This window comes from Rissa tridactyla, chromosome 8 (assembly GCF_028500815.1).
Source record: "Rissa tridactyla isolate bRisTri1 chromosome 8, bRisTri1.patW.cur.20221130, whole genome shotgun sequence".
NCBI classification, from domain to species: Eukaryota; Metazoa; Chordata; class Aves; order Charadriiformes; family Laridae; genus Rissa; species Rissa tridactyla.
This window is the reverse complement of record NC_071473.1, coordinates 55,793,935-55,815,751: the sequence shown is the minus strand read 5'-3', so window position 1 is coordinate 55,815,751 and position 21,817 is coordinate 55,793,935. Positions and strand designations below refer to the sequence as shown.

At 41.7% G+C, this 21,817-nt stretch overlaps 1 protein-coding gene across 1 annotated transcript in view; it reads left to right on the top strand.

Annotated features, from left to right (window-relative positions):
• Positions 1–21,170, top strand: part of SLC44A5 (solute carrier family 44 member 5) — a 91,986-nt gene extending 70,816 nt beyond the window's left edge. Inside the window, exons 12-22 of the mRNA XM_054212512.1 lie at positions 2,424–2,523; positions 5,362–5,454; positions 6,397–6,484; positions 7,727–7,989; positions 9,032–9,126; positions 9,518–9,621; positions 10,902–10,975; positions 12,778–12,848; positions 14,219–14,307; positions 14,907–14,991; positions 16,144–21,170. Coding sequence (XP_054068487.1) covers positions 2,424–2,523; positions 5,362–5,454; positions 6,397–6,484; positions 7,727–7,989; positions 9,032–9,126; positions 9,518–9,621; positions 10,902–10,975; positions 12,778–12,848; positions 14,219–14,307; positions 14,907–14,991; positions 16,144–16,256 — 1,175 coding nt within the window. The 3' untranslated portion in view covers positions 16,257–21,170. The remainder of the gene's footprint in view (positions 1–2,423; positions 2,524–5,361; positions 5,455–6,396; positions 6,485–7,726; positions 7,990–9,031; positions 9,127–9,517; positions 9,622–10,901; positions 10,976–12,777; positions 12,849–14,218; positions 14,308–14,906; positions 14,992–16,143) is intronic.
• The last annotated feature ends 647 nt before the right edge of the window (positions 21,171–21,817 follow it).

Genomic DNA, 21,817 nt, shown 5'->3' with positions numbered 1-21,817 from the left:
TCACTGTCTTGCTACAGTTTCTGCCTTGTTAAATCTCCTCTGCATATGTCACTCAGAGAAGTAAGCAGAATTCTTTTTCTTTGTATTGTGCAAAAATCGACTTTTTTGCAAGGAGACTAGTATATTTCTAAGGGGAGATAATGCAATCACACTAGTGATGAGAGTGAAAAATTCTTGCGTTATTAGCATTCTGTGTGTTTAGTCTTCATAATGGGGAATTAGAAGGCAATAACTAAGTTAGTCCTGATGAAGTTGCATAAGGAGAGGAATTTTTCTCTCACAGTCTGTTTATTCTCCCTCTTTGAGGGCCCCAGAAATGAGATTAATAACTCCACATCTTTGTAGGACTGTTTACATTCAGGTCACTGAATTTTCTTGGAGGCTGATGTAAGACTGTGGAATGAACCATTGCAAATTTCATCACCTTTATTTTCAAAAGTGCTTCATCGCCTTCTCTTACAAGGATAGTGTATTTAAAACAAAGTCCTACTGGAACAAGACAGCCTGCAGCATACACATCCCTCCCCAGGGAAGGAGGGGTGGAAGAGAGAACAAATACCTGCCAAATATTACTTGCAGTGCTGTTGCTGCTCTATTAGAAGGCGCGTGCACACATGCTGATGATGAATGGGACATAGCCTAAAACACTGCCTCTCCCTATTGGGAGCTAAATGAATAGAGCAGTACTTTACTGCTTAAATCTCCTTTCTCTGATTCGTGTCTTCATTTAGCTCTGTGTTGGATCATTGAGCTCATGAGGCATCTGCTACGTATTGTTGAGGCAGAGCTTTTTAGTATGCTATCCCTAGAGAATATCAGGACTTTATTATGCTTTTCCTTGTAACTCTCCAAGCTCTTCCCCTGCCTGATTCTTAGCAGCCCATGTATAGTTTGTCTAGAGGTCAGTGTCACTTTGAGATGAGTAAATTGAGGTACTCAGGAATTAAATTACTTTTACAAAGTCACCCAGCAAAGCAGCTAAATATCCTTGAAGAAAATGTAGGTCCTCTTAGTTCTAGTCTTGAACGCATCATGTACTGGCGTTGGTTTTCTTTTTCACAATGTTTGTGACATTTAAGCTACATTAACTTAACAGAGCTGAACTGGAATGACACCAAATTTAAAGAAACCTGGTTATGTATTCCTTCATGAGGAACCGTATCAAAAATAGGTGCTGAAATGCATGTGGCAAAAACTTTGTTCTGAACGAAGTCTGTGCCTCTGAGCACCACAGCAGTCACTTGCCACCTGCAGTTGTGATGGATTGGGGTACTGATAATACTTGGGGTCCCAATTTAACATCATCTGGGTCTGTATTCTGAGACTATGTCTAAGCTGTGGGACCTGAAGCCAATTCCCATGTCCCTTTGCAAACCTCCAGACAAGCCAAGGCTTAGGGACGATATCCCTTCTGTCTTCCCCCACAAAACCTCTTGGTTGCAGCTGGAAGGGAGAGGTCCTGCTGTGTGCAGCCACCCACAACTGCTGGGCTGGTTTAAATGCTGTCTAACCGTCTGAAGCACCTGGAATTAATGATCTATCTCAGAGTCAGAGGCATTAAAAACTCTGTCTTCTCTAGATGAAGTCCAGGGAATTTTTTTACTTTCTGCTGCAGAAGTAGGTTTTGAGCTGACACAAATAGAACTCGGACTGAAGCAGACTCTTTAAACCAGATCTGGGTTATGTTTCAAACACTGCTTACACCTAAGAGTGGAAATGTTCTGGGACATGGTGCTCTCAGCTTTCCGAGCACCGTGCTGAGATACAAGTTTGTATTATTCCAGCAGCAAAACTGGAAGGTGAAAATAATTTGTCCCAAACTGTCCTATCTTAGCCTCATTTTTTTAAACTCAAATGAGGTGAAAGGAGCTCGTGTCAGGTTAATACTCAAAAAAACCTATTGATTTTTGTACACCTAAATGTTAGAGTATTATATATCAGGAAAATACACTCTTCATGAAAAATTCGACTCTGCACCTTGTTTTTATTTATTTTACTGTCTCTAACTACTACAAATTAGTATAAACACGCAAAGTGTTTGTTTATGGAAAGTAGAATTTGTTACGGGTGAACTATATCTAAGGCCAAATACTACAGTCACATTTAAATAAATTATTCTCTTTGGCTGAGAATGGTATGTTCCGTCTTTCTTCTAAAATTATAAATGCTAATGTCGGGGTCCTACACATTCTGACTAACTCTGCATGTCGAGCTTCCCTATGCTGGAACTTAGAAAACTATGAAATGGGATTGAAGACTGGCAGGTGCAGTGGAGAAAGAGAGAACTGCTCTCGCAGAGAATTTTATGGAGTTCATGAACAATAGTGTAAAATACAAGGGAAAAAAACACCCACCAATTTACAGAGGCAGCATATTGGTTCATTTCTTGATAAATCTAACTGGTTTTGTTTGGTTTTTTTCAGTGATATTACTTTGTATTGTTGAGGTCATAATCATACTGATGCTGATCTTCCTAAGGAATCGGATCCGGATTGCTATTGCACTGTTGAAGGAAGGTAGTAGGTATGTTTGTCTGATTTTAATATATTTTGAATTTTATTAAGTGATCTCTAGGGTACACTCTTCTTGCGCTTCATCTTGCACTACCAAGGGCAGAAAGTTGGGGGTTGAAGTACAGCTCTGGATTTGTTGAGCCGAATGGGTATATAAGGAACGCCAGGTTCCTTATATAATGAGGTTATTAATTAATTATTAATTATTAGTTAATTAATAATTAGTTAATTATTATTAGTTATTATTAATATAATATTAATGAGGTTGTGCTTATAAGAGCTTTCTCTTTTGCAGTAAGACATTTCTTAACGTCTCAGCTCCCTGCCTGCAGAGTACATACGCTGTTAGTGGTACATGTAGCCTTGGTGCAGGGAGGTGTATCAGCAGAAACACCGAGTGTGGTGCACTGTTATCAGGAGTCTGGAACCAGGAGCGGCCAGCTTTGCTCTCTCATTGCGTTGTCTCCGGAGCGACGTACTAGTGGTAGAGGACTGGTGGTGTTTTGGCTGTGGCTTTTATCTAGGAAAGACTGGATTCTTCTGGCTCCAATCAAACTTTCGTGTGGACATGCATAAATCTGCAGAGAGAAAAGGAGACTTCATGACCAGACACTGCAATAAGGTTCAGTCCAAGAGACTTCTTTTCAGCTCAGAGTAAAGAAGAAAGCAGAGCAGGATGTGAGAGTTGAAGGCCTAGGAGACCTCTTCATTTTGTGTTTGCTGAAATCTGCATAGACTTTGTTCACAGTGGTTCCTGTTTTACACAGTGCTAACACTTGGTTCTTGTTTTAAAAAATGGGAATATAACAAAGGATAAATGGACTTAAGACACCAGGCCCTTGGATTTCATTGCAAATAGGCCAAGGTCTCACAGGCCTTGGAAGTAGAGCTCTGTTGTTAGAGTATGTGGAGTTAGCTCTGAGTTTATCTGTGTGCACTTGCTTGTAGTTTTCTGCCATCTCCGTTGGCATTGTGGTTCTCAGGAATCAGGATTTGGGTTTTTTGTAATGGGATTAAGAAATACCGAACTTCTGCATTCAGCCAGGTACCTGTTTCTTGTTTTATGCTACTGTGCAATTAGAGCATAGCAATTAATTTTGGCAGCATTAAATTATACTCTTTAATTCCTGTTCATTAAAATCCAGGGACACTTTTAACACTCTGCAACACTTCTGTGAACACTTCTGTTCACAACCTTGACAGGTAGAAGGATTTCAGAAAGTTCATAAACTTCCTGCTGAGAAGTAATAACGTTCTGTAGTTTTTCAGCAGCCTGGAAAGGTCACTTGATGGTGATGTTTTTACTCTCATGCATAATGCATGAGGTGAAACACTGTGTAATTACTGTAAGCCTAACAGACTGTGCCCTGAATTCAGGAAGATGACATGTAAGCTGCTAATGACTGGAAATCAAATTACATTTTTCAATACCTTTTAACCGCTCTTTCAGAAATACTACAATGATAATGCTAATAATTGACTTGAAATCCATAGTTAGAAACAATTAACAGTTGTTACTCAGTTTGTTGGAGTAACTGTCCGTGGTCTTTGTGGTAACTAAGGCCCACCATTAACTGCTGAACACTGCTAATACGTAGTGATTATTTCTCCGACAGCATAAGGCTGTGTCCTCTTGTGTGACTCTTAATGGACTTTTACATCTTTAGACTTGGACAGAAATCGACGTGTTGCTCTTGTCCTCTTGATTGCACAGGACACTTCCCTTACATTCCCCCAGCATTTACTAGTTTAGCAGCAGGAACTGAGTAAATTTGTCTCCTTTTGCATTCTGGAAACTGCCTCCTATAAAACAAAGAGCATCAGAAGTGACACAAGTCGTAGGAGAAATACTGTAAGAAATAATGAGAGACAAAAAGGCTTGTGATAAGCTTACACGGTCACTGGAAAGAAAACTTAAGAGTCGGGAAGAGGTAGATGACAAGAGTGTAGAGAGAACCAACCTGTAAGCTTGAGTGAACAAAACACGTGCTCTCTGAAATTGCAGCCCGTGGGATTCCCAGCTGGAGGTGCTCCCCTCAGCGAGAGCTGCAGCCAGTTTCCCGGAGGGACTGCATCAGCTCGTCATCTTACCGAGAGCCGTACCGGCATGCTCGAGCTCCTGCTCACTAGTCACGTTCCAGCCACAGGAAGTACTCGTAGAACATCAGCCTCTAGAACATCAGATGTGGTGTTAAAAGGAGGTCTCTAAGCTGTCAGCAGTGAAAGGCTATTATTGCTTCTGCCTGCCAGCAGCCAAAGGCTCGCACCCTCATTTATGACACATGCAAGGAAAGTCATGTCATCACAGGAAGGTGTCGGCATGTCCTGGCATTACAAAGACAGGTCGAATGGGAAGTCCCTGCCCCAGAATAGTTAGTGCTTACAGCAGGAAAGGGGCTGGGAACAGTCCTCAAATACAAATTGTCAAGAGGTGATTTCAGGTGTGCAGGAGCCAAAGGAAGAGCATGGGAGCTGAGCAAAGCGGGACGAGGAAATAAAGGGTAATGTCTGCAGCAGTCAGCAAGATGTGATTGAAACGGGTTTGTGACCTGGAAAGAGCCGGATCTGTGAACCAGTAATGGAGAAGGAGAAAGAACAACACAGGCTTGAACTTGAAGAACTGGTAAAGTTGACTATAGTGCTGCCAGTAAAAGTGGAGTGGTAGAATGACAAAGTGAAGATGTGAAGACATTTGAAGAAAGAACGTGCAGTTTTCTGGGATCCCAACACTAGATTATGCTACCACTATCAACAAGTAGCTCAAAGTAAAGGGGATAATGCTAGGACTGATAAAAAGCTTGTTTCTTAAGTTATTATATCTTACAGGTATGTTTTGTTTCTTTCATAGGGCTATTGGCTATATAATGTCTACATTGTTCTACCCAATCGTCACCTTCATACTCATTGCAATTTGTATTTCCTACTGGGCTGTGACAGCTGTGTATCCTTCTGTCTGTGTGCCTCTCTGGAGGAACAGTCTCCTGGTCTGCAAGAACAGATAATTCTCTGCTATTTCACCTTAACCAGACCGGTTAAGAGCGCTATTTGGTCATTTAGCACGTGCTGCACTGATGCACACTCTTCCTCATGGCACATTTGCATGTGATGTACAAATCAGACAGTGAATTTAATTTCTTTAAAAAGAACTGGACTAAAATTCATGCCGAGGCAGAGGGATCATACAAGGCCTTGAGTACTAAATAAGGTTGACTTTAAGGGATGAAAAAGGGGCCCTCAGCAAAGAGTGAATATGGCCTTTAATGTGCCGCATGGTCTGTAGGCCTGATGTTGAAGGTCTCTCAGATAGCTGGGGGTGGGATGGGCTCCAGGTGTGTTTAGTTCCGAAAAGTATAGGAAAGGAGTGAGAGAACCTACAGAGCACTGAGTCCTCTCTAAATGGCGTAAGAGCAACCTCTGTCTGGTCCTGGAACAGCAAGGGTTCGGCAAGGTATCAAAAAGGGGAAAATTGCTTTTTGAAAACAAGTTGTTCTTTCACATGCAAAGAGGGTTGGTTATTCCTGTTTAGGACAATGTTAATTTATCTTTATGCTCTGTGTTTACTTCCACCAAAATATGAACTGTCAAAGAACTACTGTATAACCTGCCTTGTTAAAGGTGGATGTGCAGGAGAGACTGAGTGAACTTTCAAGGTCATTCCCCCTGCCCATTCTGATCAGGGGCTATTGCAGCCCTGGGATGGAGTTTGCCTCAGTTCTCTAAGTGACGAGAGTGTTCCGTCTTGTCTGTCAGCCCTTCATATACACCTCTGCAGAGCAAGAGCAGTTTTTCTGTTATTTGCACAAGTTCTTTAGAGCTTTAGACCCACTCCTAAGTTGCTCAAAGCCTATAGTTCTGTAATTCCTCCTTAAAATATTTCATCCAGTTTTCTGGCTACATCAGGAGAACCTGTGTATAAAGTAATGGCTAATCAAACACTGTGCAAGTATGCAAACCTGACTTGTGACCCAGAGGTAAGTGTAACAATATTTACCTATAGTGAGAGCTATGCTAATTGCATTTCTTAATCATTATTAAATTAAACGGTAGTAGAAAATGTGCATATTTTAAGTAATGATTCCCTATGTTAAATCTGAATATAGTACATAGCGTTCAGATAACACTTCTTTGTTCAAAGCAATTTACAGACATAAACTAATTTTTCTGCTAAACTGTCCTGTGAGGCAGGTAAATATTAATTGTTCTAATTTACAGGGTGAGAAATGAAGACACGGAAATACAGGTTTATTTGGAAAGGTATTCTTAAATTTGTGAGGATTCTATTTTGTGGTCCTCAAAAGGCAATGGTAGACTTTGAAAGCTATGCCTCAAACTTGCCCAGAGACCAGTGGTGTTTTGAAGCAGAGGTTTACCTAAATATTGGGGTTCTTTTGGCACAGCAATGACCTTTATGAAGCTCCAAAAAATTTGTCTTTTGTTTTGATTTGTATTCAGTCAAATGTTTTGACTTGACTGTGGGGTTAAATGTAAGTATTTTTTCAAAACTAGAAATATTTATCACATGTTATATCAGGGTTATTTTCAGGTGTTTCAATTTCAATGTACTGTTGTGGTTATGTATATCCCAAACAGTTCCCCACCCTGCTGATGTCTGAACACTAAAAAAGAAAGAGATTAGAAACTGACGGGTTTTATTTCATGCCCAAACTGAGCAAATACATGGAATGAACAATAGAAATACGGAAAAGTAATTCAATGTAAAGACTACTCCTGTTTTAATACTCTGAGATAGGTAAAGGAAATGGCGACCCCATCCACAGCTTGTATAAAATGGCATAACTCAGTTCAATTCAGTGGTGGTGATTTACCCAAACTGCAGATTTGGCCTCTGGTTTTCAAGTTGGTTTTTTTTTTTTTTTTTTTTGTTATGTGATCAGGTTGTCTTTAATGAAACCGAAGCACTTATGTATCTTAAAAGTAGACTTCTGAAATTCAAATTCCATTTATATAGGTTTCAGGCATGTGGTGAACAACCCTGTTTGCTAACTGAATAGTTTAAAGTTAAGCACCTGCATAAGACATTAATGGGAATCCTTAAATATGTAAACAGGTTACATAGTATTGGAGTGCTGTGTTGAATGGGCTAATGAAACATCAAGCAGAATTACGTTATTTGTATTAAGCTGCTAAACTTCAGAGACTGTACACAGAATTCATTGCTTATCATTGTGTTGTTTATTTTTCTTTCTATACAGACTTTTAACACAACCAACGTTACTAAATTGTGTCCAGGTGCTCAGTGTACTTTTGCTTTTTATGGAGGAGAAAGCCTGTACCATAAGTATATCTTCATCTTCCAGTTAGCCAATGCCTTTGTCTTTCTCTGGTTGGTGAACTTTGCAATTGCACTGGGTCAGTGTACCCTTGCTGGTGCCTTTGCCTCATATTACTGGGCCTCTCGAAAACCAGCTGATATTCCACTGTGGCCGCTCTTCTCTTCGTTTGGACGAGCAATACGGTAAGGCTGTGGAGCTGGATGTGAGCCCTGTCATGTATCCAGCAAATGCTCTTTTACATCTAGGGAAGCCAGACTTAGAGTATCAAATGAAAACGGTTAGCCAGCGTTGTGGTTTAACCCCAGCAGGCAGCCAAGGCCCACCCAGCCGCTCGCTCTCTCTGCCCCTGTGGGATGGAGGAGAGAATCAGAAGCGTGAAAGTGCGAAAACGCGTGGGCTGAGATAAAGACAGTTCTGTAGGTAAAGCAAAACAAGGGATTCATTCACCGCCCCCCATCGGAGGCAGGTGCTCAGCCATCCCCAGGAAGGCTGGGCTCCATCACGTGAGATGGTGATTTGGGAAGACAAATGCAGTAACTCTGAATGTCCCTCCTTTCTCCTTTTTCTCCGCAGCTTTTATTGCTGCGTCATATGGTGTGGGACATCCCTTTGGTCAGTTGGGGTCAGCTGTGTCCCCTCCCAGCTCCTTGTGCCCCCCCAGCCCATCGCTGGCGGGGTGGGTGAGGAGCAGAAAAGGCCTCGAGGCTGTGCAAGCCCTGCTCAGGGCTAAAGCATCAGTGTGTTATCAACGCTGTTTTAGCACATTCCAAAACATAGCCCCGTACCAGCTACTACGAAGAAAATTAACTCTATTCCATCAAAAACCAGTACAGTCAGGAAAATGTAGTTGTTAGGGGGAGGCTGAATCCTGTAGCCTGATAGTGACAAGGCTGCTGCAGCTCCGTGGCCCCAGGCCCAACCGGTTACAAGGCTGAGCAGGTATTCTCAGCAGGCCACACGCCCAAATACATGTATACAGCACATTATACACAGCTGGCCACACATCGACAGACACACACAGCACTCACACAATCACCAACAGCACCAACAGCTTCATCCTGTTCCTCTCTCTGGCAGTTCAGGATGAAGATCCATTAGTATATGTAATTCCCACTAATGGACCTTCCTCCAGTTACAGTTTTATTTATAGATATACATGCACATGCATATATAATTGTACATACACACATATGTGCAACGTAACAGTCATTTATTTTGTTTTAGCTACCATACAGGTTCGCTGGCATTTGGAGCCTTAATTCTTGCAATTGTCCAGCTTATTAGAGTAATACTGGAGTACTTGGATCACAAACTGAAAGGTGAGATTTATGAATCTGCTCTAGGTTATTAAGACCTCCATTGGTCTTAAGAATTCCTTACTTTCTCAAGATGTTTTTTCAGCAATGAAGAGAGATTAATTCCACATTATTTTTAGCCATTGTAGTTCCATTTGAAGCCAGTGAATTTGTGCTGATTTACTCAAATTCAGTCTATGTTCTTGGGAACTTAATGCAAAGCTCATGCGGGATGTGGGTCTGATCTACTTGAAAGCTAGTTAATTAAATTTGGCTGAGAAAGAGAGTGCATACCTAGAAGAAAAAAAATAATGTTTCTGCTTTTGTCGCAATTTAAGATTTTCTTCTGAATAGCTTTCTATGTTCTGAAGACTGTTCATGCGTTCTGTGTATGATGTACTCTCCTTTTTTTCAGGTACACAGAACTCCTTCACCAGATTTCTACTCTGCTGCCTCAAATGCTGTTTCTGGTGTTTGGAAAAATTCTTAAAATTTATAAACAGAAATGCCTACATCATGGTATGTGCTGTCTCAGCATGTGTTTTTCCCTATCTGGGACACTAAAATACCCTAGCCACTGCTAGTTGGTCAACAGCCAGCAGTAATAGAATCTGCTGAATAAATAATGGGATTTGTGGGAGTTTTCGGGAAGTGCATGTGGTCCTACCATTAAAAAGTAAGATCTTTTTTTTTCTTCTTCTAAACTAAGCCTCTTTTCATGTCTGTCCTTGTCCACCCTCCTTGTCCCCCAAAGTAAGTGGGAAGGGATGGCACAACTGCTTAACTCCCCCTCTGATTCAGCAGTTGAAATCCTGATTTCAACAGGAACGTTAGCTTGTTTCATATTGCCTGTTGATGACACTTCTGTTTGGAGGCAGTGTCTGAATAAGGAGGTCAAGAGGCATGTGGTATTTGTATTTCCTCCTGGAAGTTAAAAGCACAAATTCTACTAGCAGCAGCAGTGAGATTATTCTAAAATAACCCTTCGTAGCTTCCAGAAGAGAAATTCCAGATTTACACCGAAATAAACATACACAGATTACAGCCTAGGATGTGTTCTGACTTGAAGAAATTTCGGTGATTGAATGGTACAGTCATGGGCTTGTTGTCTCAAAGGAGGTGGCTGTAATGGGTCCGTTATAACCCATGTCCCCGCAATTGATGTTTCAAATTAATGCCATCTGGAAGAGGAAGTATTCTTTTCGACTGTCTTGTTTACAGTTGGTAAACTGCACTAAGAGCTGTTCTAGTGTATCTTACCCTTGTGGACACTATTCCAGGAAGAAGAAATGATTTTGTTCCTGAATAACTTTAGCTGCTTTACTTTAGGCTGATGTAAATCCACTGACTTTGGTACTGGTATTGCTGATTTCTTGTTAAATGAGAGCAGCGTCAGGTCCAAGGAGGTACCTGCAGAGGTCAACTCACTTCTGCTCTTCAAGTGCCTGCTCCTTCCCACTGACTATAAATCTAGTATAGGTAACTAGCACAGTGAGAAGAATCCCTGATCAAGTACCTTATCTGCTCTACTTGGCAAACTAAGTCCTGAGTCTGCTTCCTGCAAGATCTCGAGGGGTGGCATGCTCATCAGCAGGTGATTTGAAGGGGAAAGGTGAATAATGCTGTGTCCCAACCTGGTGGGAAGCACTGAGAGGTAGGAGGTGACTGGGGGAAGCGCTTTATGTCCATCTGAGTTTCAAGGACATGTATCAGAGCTATGCATTACATGCAGTAAGATTCTGGCATACAGGAGGTATCCTAATTATTTAAAATACTTAACAGCTACTATTATTTTGCAGATTGCCATATACGGTAAAAACTTCTGCACCTCGGCAAAGGAAGCATTTTTTTTGCTCATGCGGAATGTGGTGAGGTAAGGGGCCATCTCCCAGTCCTTGGAAATGTGAGCATTTCCTGCTGTTGCACTCGGAAGACACGGTTCTTTCCTCTCCCATGTCTCCTCCAACTGTTATTGTAAGCTGCTTCAGTCCTCAGACGTGGCCCTCACGTCTAACACTCGGTGTGGGACAGCAGTCTGTCCAGCACAGGAACCTGTGCAAAGCTGATACAACCTAACAGTTTTGTCGTGATTTCTCTTTTAAATTCATAAGCACCCAGTAGTGGCTCCAAGGAACCAGGGAGCCCCTGAGAGGAGATCTGAGGACACTGTATGTGTATTTCTGGAGCTTTGGTCCACTCACTGTCTGCAAAAAGGAAAGCAGAAAGACCTAGGTCTTCAGATTCATCCAGAAAGCTCATGGGGTGTCAGAGAGTGGCAGTAAAGAAGAGAGAGTATTTTGCTTTCAAAACCAGTATCTTTAACATAACCAGATCTCTCCTGGTGCTGGGAACTCCCCTGGCCCTTTTCCCTGCTACCAAGACTGCTGCCAAACTCCCTCTTCTCATCAGTACTTTTCCTTATTGCTCCTGGCTCTTCCTGTTCTACTGTGAGATCAAAAAATAATGGGAGAATAACTTAGGAGCAGGCCATGTTGGTGCAATAGCAGACAACCTAATTACCAAGCAGGAGACACAGTAAAACTGGTTAGGTGGTTTAAATTATTAAGTGAAGGACTGGGAGGAGGAGAGGAATGGAGGGGGAGGCTGAAAGGCAGGAAAAAGGAAGCGATGCTTAAGAAAGAAGAGGGGAGGACTGGAGACGGGGGAGTTCTGCCTGTTGCCCTGCATTAGTACCAGTGCGGTGGTGGCCGCACCGTGCAGTGTTGGTGGAACGGGAAGGTGAAGCTGCCTCCGTTTGCTTTCAGAACATCACCTCACTGTCCTTTCTGCTTTTGCTTTTAATCAGAAAGAGCAATAGCTAAAAGCCAGGCATATAATTTAATTTTTTCAAATGGAGATTTTTTTTATCTTGTGTATTTTGCTAATTCTGAATTCTGACAGGTTAATGATGATTTGTTCTCTTTAATATTTCTTAATGTTTGTCTTTCATGGTAGTCAGTGCTGTCTGTTACCATATCCGTAGCCTTCGGTGCTGTCGGGAGGCTGGTGATACAAAGCGCATTTTCCGTCCCATTATTTACCTGCAGTTTCTGATAAGACAGACTGGCAGGATTTCAAGCAGAAACTCCCTGCTGTTGCTTTCAATGAGGGCTGTGGATTTATTGTGAATTTTTCTGTCGGCCGTCATTCATTCATCTGTGATTGTCTCCCTGCCTTCAGTGTTGTACCATCAGATCTTAAAATAGTAGATTTGGCATGTTATGAGGTCATGAAATGTGGCCAGGTAGGAGCAAGTGAAAAGAAGACCTACCTGCAATCTACACAAACATTGCTTTTTGGTTTGGTGTGTACTTTGCCTCTTCTGGGCTGGCTTATCTGTGACCCTTGCAGAAAGGCTGAAACAAAAATATTTTGATGTTTTTGTTTTTTGTTTTTTTAACCAGCAAGAGCAATAAACAGCCTTCAGGCGCTGTAGTAGAGTTGCTGCTCAGGGCTTAACTCAACAAGGGGCTCGGTGCTTTTTTGCCCCATGGGATTAGGCTGTAGCAAAGCCCATCTCAGTGTTGCGTTCCTGCGTTGTTGTATGGTCAGCCTGTGAAACCAGCAGAAGAGAGCTTCCTGGTCATGTTTTGTCAATTATCCATAGATTTAAGGAGAAAGAATACAAATGTCTGGTTTGTGATGGTTATGTATCATTTGTCCTTTGCTGAACAGAGTTGCAGTTCTGGACAAAGTTACAGACTTCCTTTTATTCCTGGGGAAAATTCTCGTTGCTGGTGGTGTAGGTAAGCTAATTGATTTCTTCTAAACGGTACGTTCTATTTTCTGGCACCTACGAGTATGCCCGCCATATTGACATATGCTTAGTTAATGGCTGGATGTTCTTATTGGTCTGACTATTTGGGAAGCTGTTCCCGTGTTTCTAGGATTCGCATGTTTGAAGTAAATTTTTTTTTTTTTAATTTTTTCCCCTTATCCCCCTGCCCTGGTGTGTTGTTGACGTCATCTTTTCCATAGTTGCTTTTACTGCTCTTGCATGTGTTGCTGGCGCAAGGACTTCTGTAGCCAAAGCATCATAGCTGGATCAAACCAAATTCACATCCAGTGCATCAGCCACAGTCAGTTCTCCTTTCATAAGAACTGAACAAAACTGCAAATGAGATTCAGCTGGTAGCAGACAGCGTGCGTACAATGGGAGGTGGTACAGGGCTGCAGGAGGTGGGCCTGAAGCGCTGCTGTGTTCAAGCCCATTATAGCTATAAGCTATAGTAAAAGAAATAGAATATTTCTAATATCATTATAGGGTTTTCTTAGTTATCAGTAAATATCAAAATATATTATTCATGTTTTTCTGTGACAGAAAAGTGATTTTTTTCTAAAATGAAGCACTTTCAGAAATTCAAGTTGCCGATATTCCCTTATGGTTTTTCTAAATTGTCACAGCAGTTTCAAACATTGTTTTACAAATAACCGTATTTTGTATTCTGTATATTTTAGATTACTAATGAATTATATTTCGATCAAAAGTTGAAAATTAGTACCATTAACAGATATAAAATATTTTGTCATTCTACAGTTAGAATCACCTTCAAACTGGGGTAGCAAATTTGATTTGAAACATTCCCTGAAATGTAAGCCATGAAATACTGAAATTAATTCATGTCCCGGTTCTCTTTGAGAATAAATTCTTTGGGTAGTTTCCATTGTAGATGCATTCGTCTGTTCTAAACTTATCGTCATGCTTATCACTAGCACTGCTATTTCTCCTTTTATTCCAAAATAGTTAAGTATTTCTTCAGGCAATAAGATTTAAAGCAATAGAATTTTTCTCACTCTTTTTTTATTTTAGAAAAGATCCACCCAATGGTCTTTGCTATCCCATGTCATTGTCTTGTTTATCATTATTTATTAATTTTGCTATTAAATCCAGTAGAGCGATGAAACAAACCATTTCATTAAAGTCTCTCTGGGCCCGTGAATATCTCTTCTGTCAGAATATAGATCCAGCAGATAATTAGCGTTGAGGAATTAATTGTTTACAAACTCTTATTTAAACCAGCCTTGGGTCTGTTGTCTGTTTTGTCTCATCCATTCTGTAGGTGTTGGGAAACCAGAGTTTGCATAGGAATCAACTCATCTTCTCTGCTTCTTGCAGGCGTTCTTGCGTTCTTCTTCTTCACGCAGAGAATACCCATCTTTGCCCAGGAAGCACCGATGTTGAATTACTACTGGGTACCTTTGTTGGTAAGGCAACCATCAGATCTCCAGGTAGAGGTGCTCAGGGCATGGTGTGGTGACAGCTTCTGTCACCTGCTCGGTGGCACGCTGTCCCCTGCAGGGAGGACTCCAGTCCTTCGGGCAGAAGCGGCACCGCAGTGACTGCACCTTCAGAAGAATCAGGTGTCACATCGGCTTTGCTCAGACTTATAGCAAAGGCGGGTGGTGAGGCCCTGGTGACAGTGTGTCTCCTAATGGAAGGGACTTGGGATGCGTCTCGCTCCTTTTGTAGCCCCCCCCACTCCAGAACATCTCCAGGATGAGTAGTTCTTTAGAATAATCTTGAAGGAGTTCAGAATATTCTTGGCATGCATTGTCTGTGGGAGTTGATGTGGCTCCAATTTGGCAGCTGGAAAACAAGTGGCTACTGCATGTGAGGGTACAGTATCCTGAACCCCTGATCCCTTTCCACAGCAGCAGTAACCTTTGGTAGAGCTACAGAGCTGCCATTAAATCCTCCCAAATTTGCTTAGCAGACTAGGCTTTTGACTTAACACTGCCATATTGGTGCCAAACTAAATTTGGGGGTTTATTGTGGTTTTGGTGTTGGTTTTTTTTTGTTGTAGACGGTCATTATTGGCTCCTACCTAGTTGCACATGGGTTCTTCAGCGTCTATGCAATGTGTGTTGACACGCTCTTCCTCTGCTTTTGTAAGTACTGCGTTCTCGTTCACTAATACCTGCAAGTTACAGGAAGAGGAGTAGAAAACCACCCTGTCTGTTCTGTACAGAATTCTGGTGATATGCTAGCAGACTGTGTGAAAAACAAACCGCTTCTGCATTTCAGATTGGCTCCTTCATGCATTCTGCAGTGCAGAAGAGTTTTAATATTCAAATTTAATTAGTTTAGGTATTGGAGGGTAGCTGTAAGGCTCATGGGGATAGCTGGCTTTTGTTTTTCAGTTTGTGTCTGGGTGCTTTGCAAAGAGCCCTGTACAGCAATGATTCGCTCAAACCTCTTGTTAATAACAAAGTTATTCTTTGGTATATAGGTGGTCCTTTGTTTTCAACTCAGTAGCCCTGAACAAAATATTATGGTGAATTACCTCCAAAATTGTGTAAAATACCATTTAAAAAACTATCTGTCCCTTGGACCCCCCAGTGGCAGGCCATCATGGGCACTCTCAAGGGGTCTGCTCTTCCGTGTGCCCAGTGAGAGAATACTGGAGTCCCAAAAGAAATCTGTTGGTCTCAAATTAGGACATGATTGTAAGAAGACAATGTACTTATTACAAAATACATTCCATTTGCTAGATTTACTGAACTAAAGAGATAAAGATACAATTTTTCTACAATGATAGTTATTCAGGTAGGTCCCAGTAGAAGCTACGTGGCAGTGATTGTTCTTGCAGCTGGTGAATTATTTGATGATGCTAAGGGAATACCGGAGTACTACTAGTGAAAAATGGTCCAGTTTTAAAAAGTGCTTAAATCCACAGCTCTCTTTGGGACAAATTTTCTAGCAAGCAGTAGTCAAAATGCCAGGCTTCGGTTGGAGGCATGAGCGTTTCTGAGAATTCCCACCTATATTGCCAAACCAAAATGCTGGAGCATAAAAAGGATGTATTGCTGGCATTTAAAAATGGCTAGATGTTTGGGTCTCTGCTTTGTGTAAAACCTCTTCTGGTTTGAGAAAATAGGAATTTTGTCGTGTCCTTCATCAACTTAACAATACAGCTAAATTGCCTTGATTGAGGTTTGTTTTTTTAATGTTGAGTCTTTTGCTCTCTCTCCTTTCTTCAATTCTCTGTGTGGCTGTACTGCTGTTGGCTCTTTTTGGCTGCTTTTGCTGCATAAATTCAGGTGAAGACCTGGAAAGAAATGATGGATCTACAGCAAAACCCTACTTCATGTCAGCTAGCCTTCACCGAATTCTAGGAAAGAAGGAACTAAGCCCTAAGAAGGCAGTGGGATAACAGACACTAAACCTCAACATCAAAACAGTGTCACTTCTAAGCAAAACATGTATAAAGTAGGCAAAAGTAAAAACTGTAAATGATGCTTCTGGTTAATGGGTGATTCTTTTTTCCTTTTGCTTATATCTAAAAAAATGAGCAACATTGGTAACATTTAACTAGTTTAAATGCTTAAACTAACAGCTGTGAAAACAAGGCCACGTTTTAGTTTATAGAGTGCCTGTGAAAAGGAAAATGTAAATTTGAAGCTTTTTTAAGCCTATAATGATGTTTTAATAACTTTTGTAACACAAGTTGCTGCCTTAGATGACAGCAGTTTTGATAATGTTTCTTTTTATAAGTGTATATTTGTAAAAGAAATTCAGGCGATTTTTTGAAAGCACTAACATATAACCTAATTAGCCATAAAAAGATAGTTTGAGACTCTCTAGTTAACCAGGAGATGGTACTAAATTTGTAAATATGGTGCTATGATTGTATTTTTTTGTACAAGCTGGTTCCCAGCTATTTAAACTGTGATTATACATGCATTAATGATTCCCTACACTGAAAAATGTAGTGATATTTTAATCACATCCACAACTGCGTCTTTTAAGAAATGGTGGTACCTGCAGGTCCCAAAGGCGGCAGTCAGAGAAGACGATAGTTGATACTGCTTAAAGTGACGTTTTCTGTGAGTTGTGCTTAAAAGATGATGCGACCGAGAGAAGGTCCCACTGCACTTGAAGTGATTTGTGGTTCACACAAATGAGGTTTCATCTGGTACAAGATGGTGAATGTATCGTTTTTAGCTGATGTCTAAGTGAGATGCACTTGTGTTAATATCCCCCTGTCTCTAACGAGTCTCTGATTGTGTTCTACATTATGAGGAAGTTGAGCTTCATTGAAAGGAAAACCAAATGCAGTCTTTTTTTCCTTGGAAGAAAGTCTTGGCCATATACGCGCACAAGGAATGCTTCCAGCTCGGAAGGGCTGCTTAGCCAGCGTGGCACTGACCGTGCGGGCCTGAGGCCAGCTCTGCTCTTTCTGCGGGTCTCCAGGCTCCCCGTGGCTCACGCAGAAAGGCGTTAAGACACTGAACTTGAGTCTTCTCATGATGCAGGATGAATTATTTAGTTACTGAAAGATGCTCCTAAAGATTTAGTTTGCTTTTTGATTATTGAATTTGCCCAGTGATTAGTACAAGATCTATTGTTAGAAACTACATTAACATTCTGTTCAGTTTTGTGGCCCTCCCATGAGCAGAGCTGTCACTGAGGTGAGCAACAGCTCTGCTCATGGAGAAACTCTTACACACGAGTACTTCTCAAATCTGGTAGTGCCATGAGCTGAGCTGAAAAGGTTTTAATTTATTAGTCTCATGGATGCCCAAGGACCCAGCCATACTGAGGCCTGCCCCTAGTTTTCATGGATTCCACCGCACTGAGCAAGGTGTTCCATTACTGTCCGCTTCCCAGGAGTGGCACGTGCCAGACCTCTGCCAGACCTGCTGCAGGAGCTCAGTGCCTGGAAATACTCTTCTAGCTCCAGGATTCTGTTGGTGTCTCAAAGAGAAAGGCAAATTCTTTTCCAGATGATCTGAATGCAAGTTTCTGGGGAAAATTTACTGATGATCCACATGCCGAAGTGATTTTGCTCTCCAACTTACGGCTCCAGTTTGTGATGACTGTACTAGAGAGGCAGAAACACTGTCCTTCAGGCAACAGCTCTGGGGTCACCTTGATGCACAAGGGGTCACCACCCTTGTGCCTGCAGTCATGGGCACGGTGGGATCTTGAAGTCCTGGGAGCCGAGGGCAGGTGACAGGACACTCGCACACATTCGCTGTGACCCAGCAGGCACCGCAGCCCTTTCCCCGGAGGCAGGAGCGAGTGGTTCAGTTTAGGATTCAAATAATCTAAAACAAGGGCGTACAGTGTCAAACCTAACTACTGATTGTGGGCAGCTTCAGTTTTTGATAAACCCTCGTGAGATACCCCAGGGGAAACCTGACTTTCAGAAAGGGCTGAGAAACCCACCTTCGGAAGAAAAATCAGACTCTTGGCTGGTGAAGTTTTTCATCACCATCGTCCTTCTTTTCTCACTGTGGGCATGGCATTGAATATACAAGCCCCCATTATTCTGATCTCTTCTGAGAGTTAAGGCAGTAACTTTTTGGGGTTTGTGTCGCCATTCTGTGATCAAAAAAGCTGCTGGTCTGATTACAGTCCATGTGCTAAAGCTTTTTTTTTTTAAAAACATACCACTGTGTGATTAGTTTGCAGCTAAAGAAACTGCATTGAGTTAATCCGTATTTCTACTGGACTTGAGTGTCTTACTGGGAGCTCAACTGAAAAAGCGTATTTCTGAATACAGTGTGCTTTTTTTATCATATGAATGTAACCATAGATTTTACTAGGAATAAAACACAATAGAAATAGTATACAGTTATTTGATTAGAAGACTTTTGTAACAAACCTATGCATTTACTAAAGGAATTTCTAAAAGTGAAAGTTTTAAATTGTATTATTATTTATATACAGTAAAAATATATATATATGTATAAATTTGCTCCACTCACTATTTTGTGAAATTATTTAGAATGTAAGTGATCATCATTTCTGAGGAGAAAATTTAAAAGCCATTTTCTTAAGGATATAATTATGACAACTGTGAAAATACAAAGCAATACCATGTAGATTTTGTGATCGATAAATTGAACAAATAAATCATAATGATTTAATATTAAAATTGGCTTTTAAAAAACAAATTGCTATTAATGAATTAAGTAGAAATTAATGCAAGTATTTACTTGGGAAAGAATCACTTAAAATATTTTAAGACTAACTTATAATGGTTCCTAACTAATCCTGTGGGCCGGAGTCTGCAGACTTACACCACAGAGGAGGTACCAGTAGCGACGTTTAGGGATTTGGACATTTATTTTGTTGCTTGGTTTAATATAAAAATTTAAAATTCCATTCTTCACTTTAGGGAGTGGAACATGCGGCCATCTATAACACGGTAAAATATGTCATATCTATAACATACTAAAATCTGTCATACGTGCTTTGCTCCTGAGCCCGCGGGAGCGGGGGACCAAATTCCCACACGTTCCAGGCAGCACAGGATGGCCTGGGGACAGGCGGGACAACCGGCGGGTGGTTGTCCGTGCCAGTGACAGAAGGGACAAGGGGCCAATGGTTGTCCCGTGCTGGGGGGGTGAGGGACGCTGGAAGTGAGCACCTCCGTGAGAGGTGCCGGGAGGGCAGGGTGGCTCTGCAGAAAGACCCTTCTACCTGACAGAAAGGGCTCTTTAGAGGATCCTGAACATGCAGAATGTAGAAACCAAGAAACAGCAGAAAACACCCATTACCACATCCACGCAATCACATTTGGTTTAGTTCTGGTTGGATGCATTGTGTCTCCCTACAGCATATTAATGGATGTTTTAGACCAAAGTTTTAATGTCAAGCCTTCAAATTTTGTAAAAAAAAAAAAAAAAAAAAAAAAAAAAAAAGAAAAAAAGAAAAGGAAAAAAGTGACCCCAGAAACAAAACAAAGAAACAAGAAAGATGGGATCATTTCTTATGCTGAGGGTTTTGTTTTTTTTCCAAGTATGATTCAGAAGCTGGCTCTTGGGTGTTACGAGGATGCTGAATGGTCTTTTGAACATTAGGATTTAAAAGTATGAAATATTTTACTGTTGCATGTTCTGCTGTAGAACAGGAAAAAAGATTTTGGCGGACGCAATGTCAAGCTGATTCTGGGACAGTCAGTAAGTGTTCTGAAACTGGGTTATCAGAGACGGATTATGAAGAATAGACTGACTGTGTTCGGAAATGTGGAATGTCTCCCTTTGGCCAGTTGCTCAGCCCGGACAGCCGTGTCCTCCCTGACAAAGTGCCTTACTGGCTATTGCTGTACCTGGCTTATGTTTTGAAGTTTATTCACACCGTGTAGACTATAAACCAGAAAAGGCTAGATAGGAAAAACAATACTCTCTTTATTTCAAATCAGCTGCTGTAAAATGAATGGTAGACAAGCTGCCAGATGTGTTTGAACTGCACAGTGTGGCGCACGCAATTTCCCTCTTGCTGTTGTCGGATGATGAAAGTAGCCTGTGGGGTCTGGGAGAAAACATGACAATTGTGGTGTTGCAAATAATGAAATAAAAGCAATGCAAGACTGTTCCATTTTTAGTACTAGATTATTTTTTTTATAGCTTTAATTTATGGCATAGTGAACTTCTGCATAGGGCCTGTTCTTCTTCCAGTTACAACGATCGTACTTCTTGCACCGGTGTAACTGCGGGGAGAACTGGGCTCTTGCTACTTAAAACAGAAGGAAAAAAGCTAGCAAATACATAGTATATTACTGTAATACACCTATTTGCATGTTCATAAGCATAGAGTTCATTCTTCATTTCAAGACTGATAATTTGATATTCTGGAAGTGTTTTATAAATTATTCTAAATTTTTTAACTTTTGATACAGGCAATGGTTTTCGAGGTAATATGTAATTTGTACTACGATGTAATCAAGTTAGAAAGATAACTGTTTCTTCATGTTTAAGTAACACTAGTGCTACTAATATTAAAATTGTCTGTTACCCTATGCTACAAAAAGCCCACATGTACTTGTCCCAAATAGTGAGTTGTAAAATCAGAAAAAAGGCTCTTTAAGGTTTAAGAGATGGAAGGGAGGTTACTGTTTCATTAATGTGATTATTAAGGTTATATTACTATCTTACCAAAACCAAATTAACACGAGCATGACCATTTGAGCTCTAAAACCTGTTTGCTTCTGCTATGCAGAAATAGGAACGTACTGTTTAAATATCTTTGATAACTAAAGTGTTTAATATTTAATTTTGTTGTTACTTCACTGTTTTGCAGCTCTTGGGGATTGTTCTAATAAAGATTTCGATACCAAACCGGGTGCACATGTCTGTGATGAGCGACGCACCAGGCCCAGGCCGCTGTGGCTGCATGGAGCCTCCACCGGGCCAGGATCCCCCCTGGCCCTGGGATTCCCCCCCAGCCCAGGGCAATAGGGTGTGCGGCAGCGCAGGGCAGTAGAGGGCAGGCTGTTATAAATAATAAATGTAATAATAAACACAATTAAACGTAATAATCATAGAATCACAGAATGGTTTGGGTGGGAAGGGACCTTAAAGCCCACCCAGTGGCACCCCCTGCCCTGGGCAGGGACACCTCCCACCAGCCCAGGTTGCTCCAAGCCCCGTCCAACCTGGCCTTGAACCCCTCCAGGGATGGGGCAGCCACAGCTTCTCTGGGCAACCTGGGCCAGTGTTTCACACCCCCAGCTCTCTCAGCCTGTCCTCCCAGCAGAGGGGCTCCAGCCCTCCCAGCATCTCCGGGGCCTCCTCTGGCCCCGCTCCAACAGCTCCGTGTCCTTCTGCTGTTGGTGCCCCAGGGCTGGAGGCAGCGCTGCAGGGGGGTCTCCCCGAGCGGAGCAGAGGGGCAGAATCCCCCCCTCGCCCTGCTGCCCACGCTGCTGGGGATGCAGCCCAGGCTGCGGGGGGGTTTCTGGACTGCCAGTGCACATTGCTGGGGTGT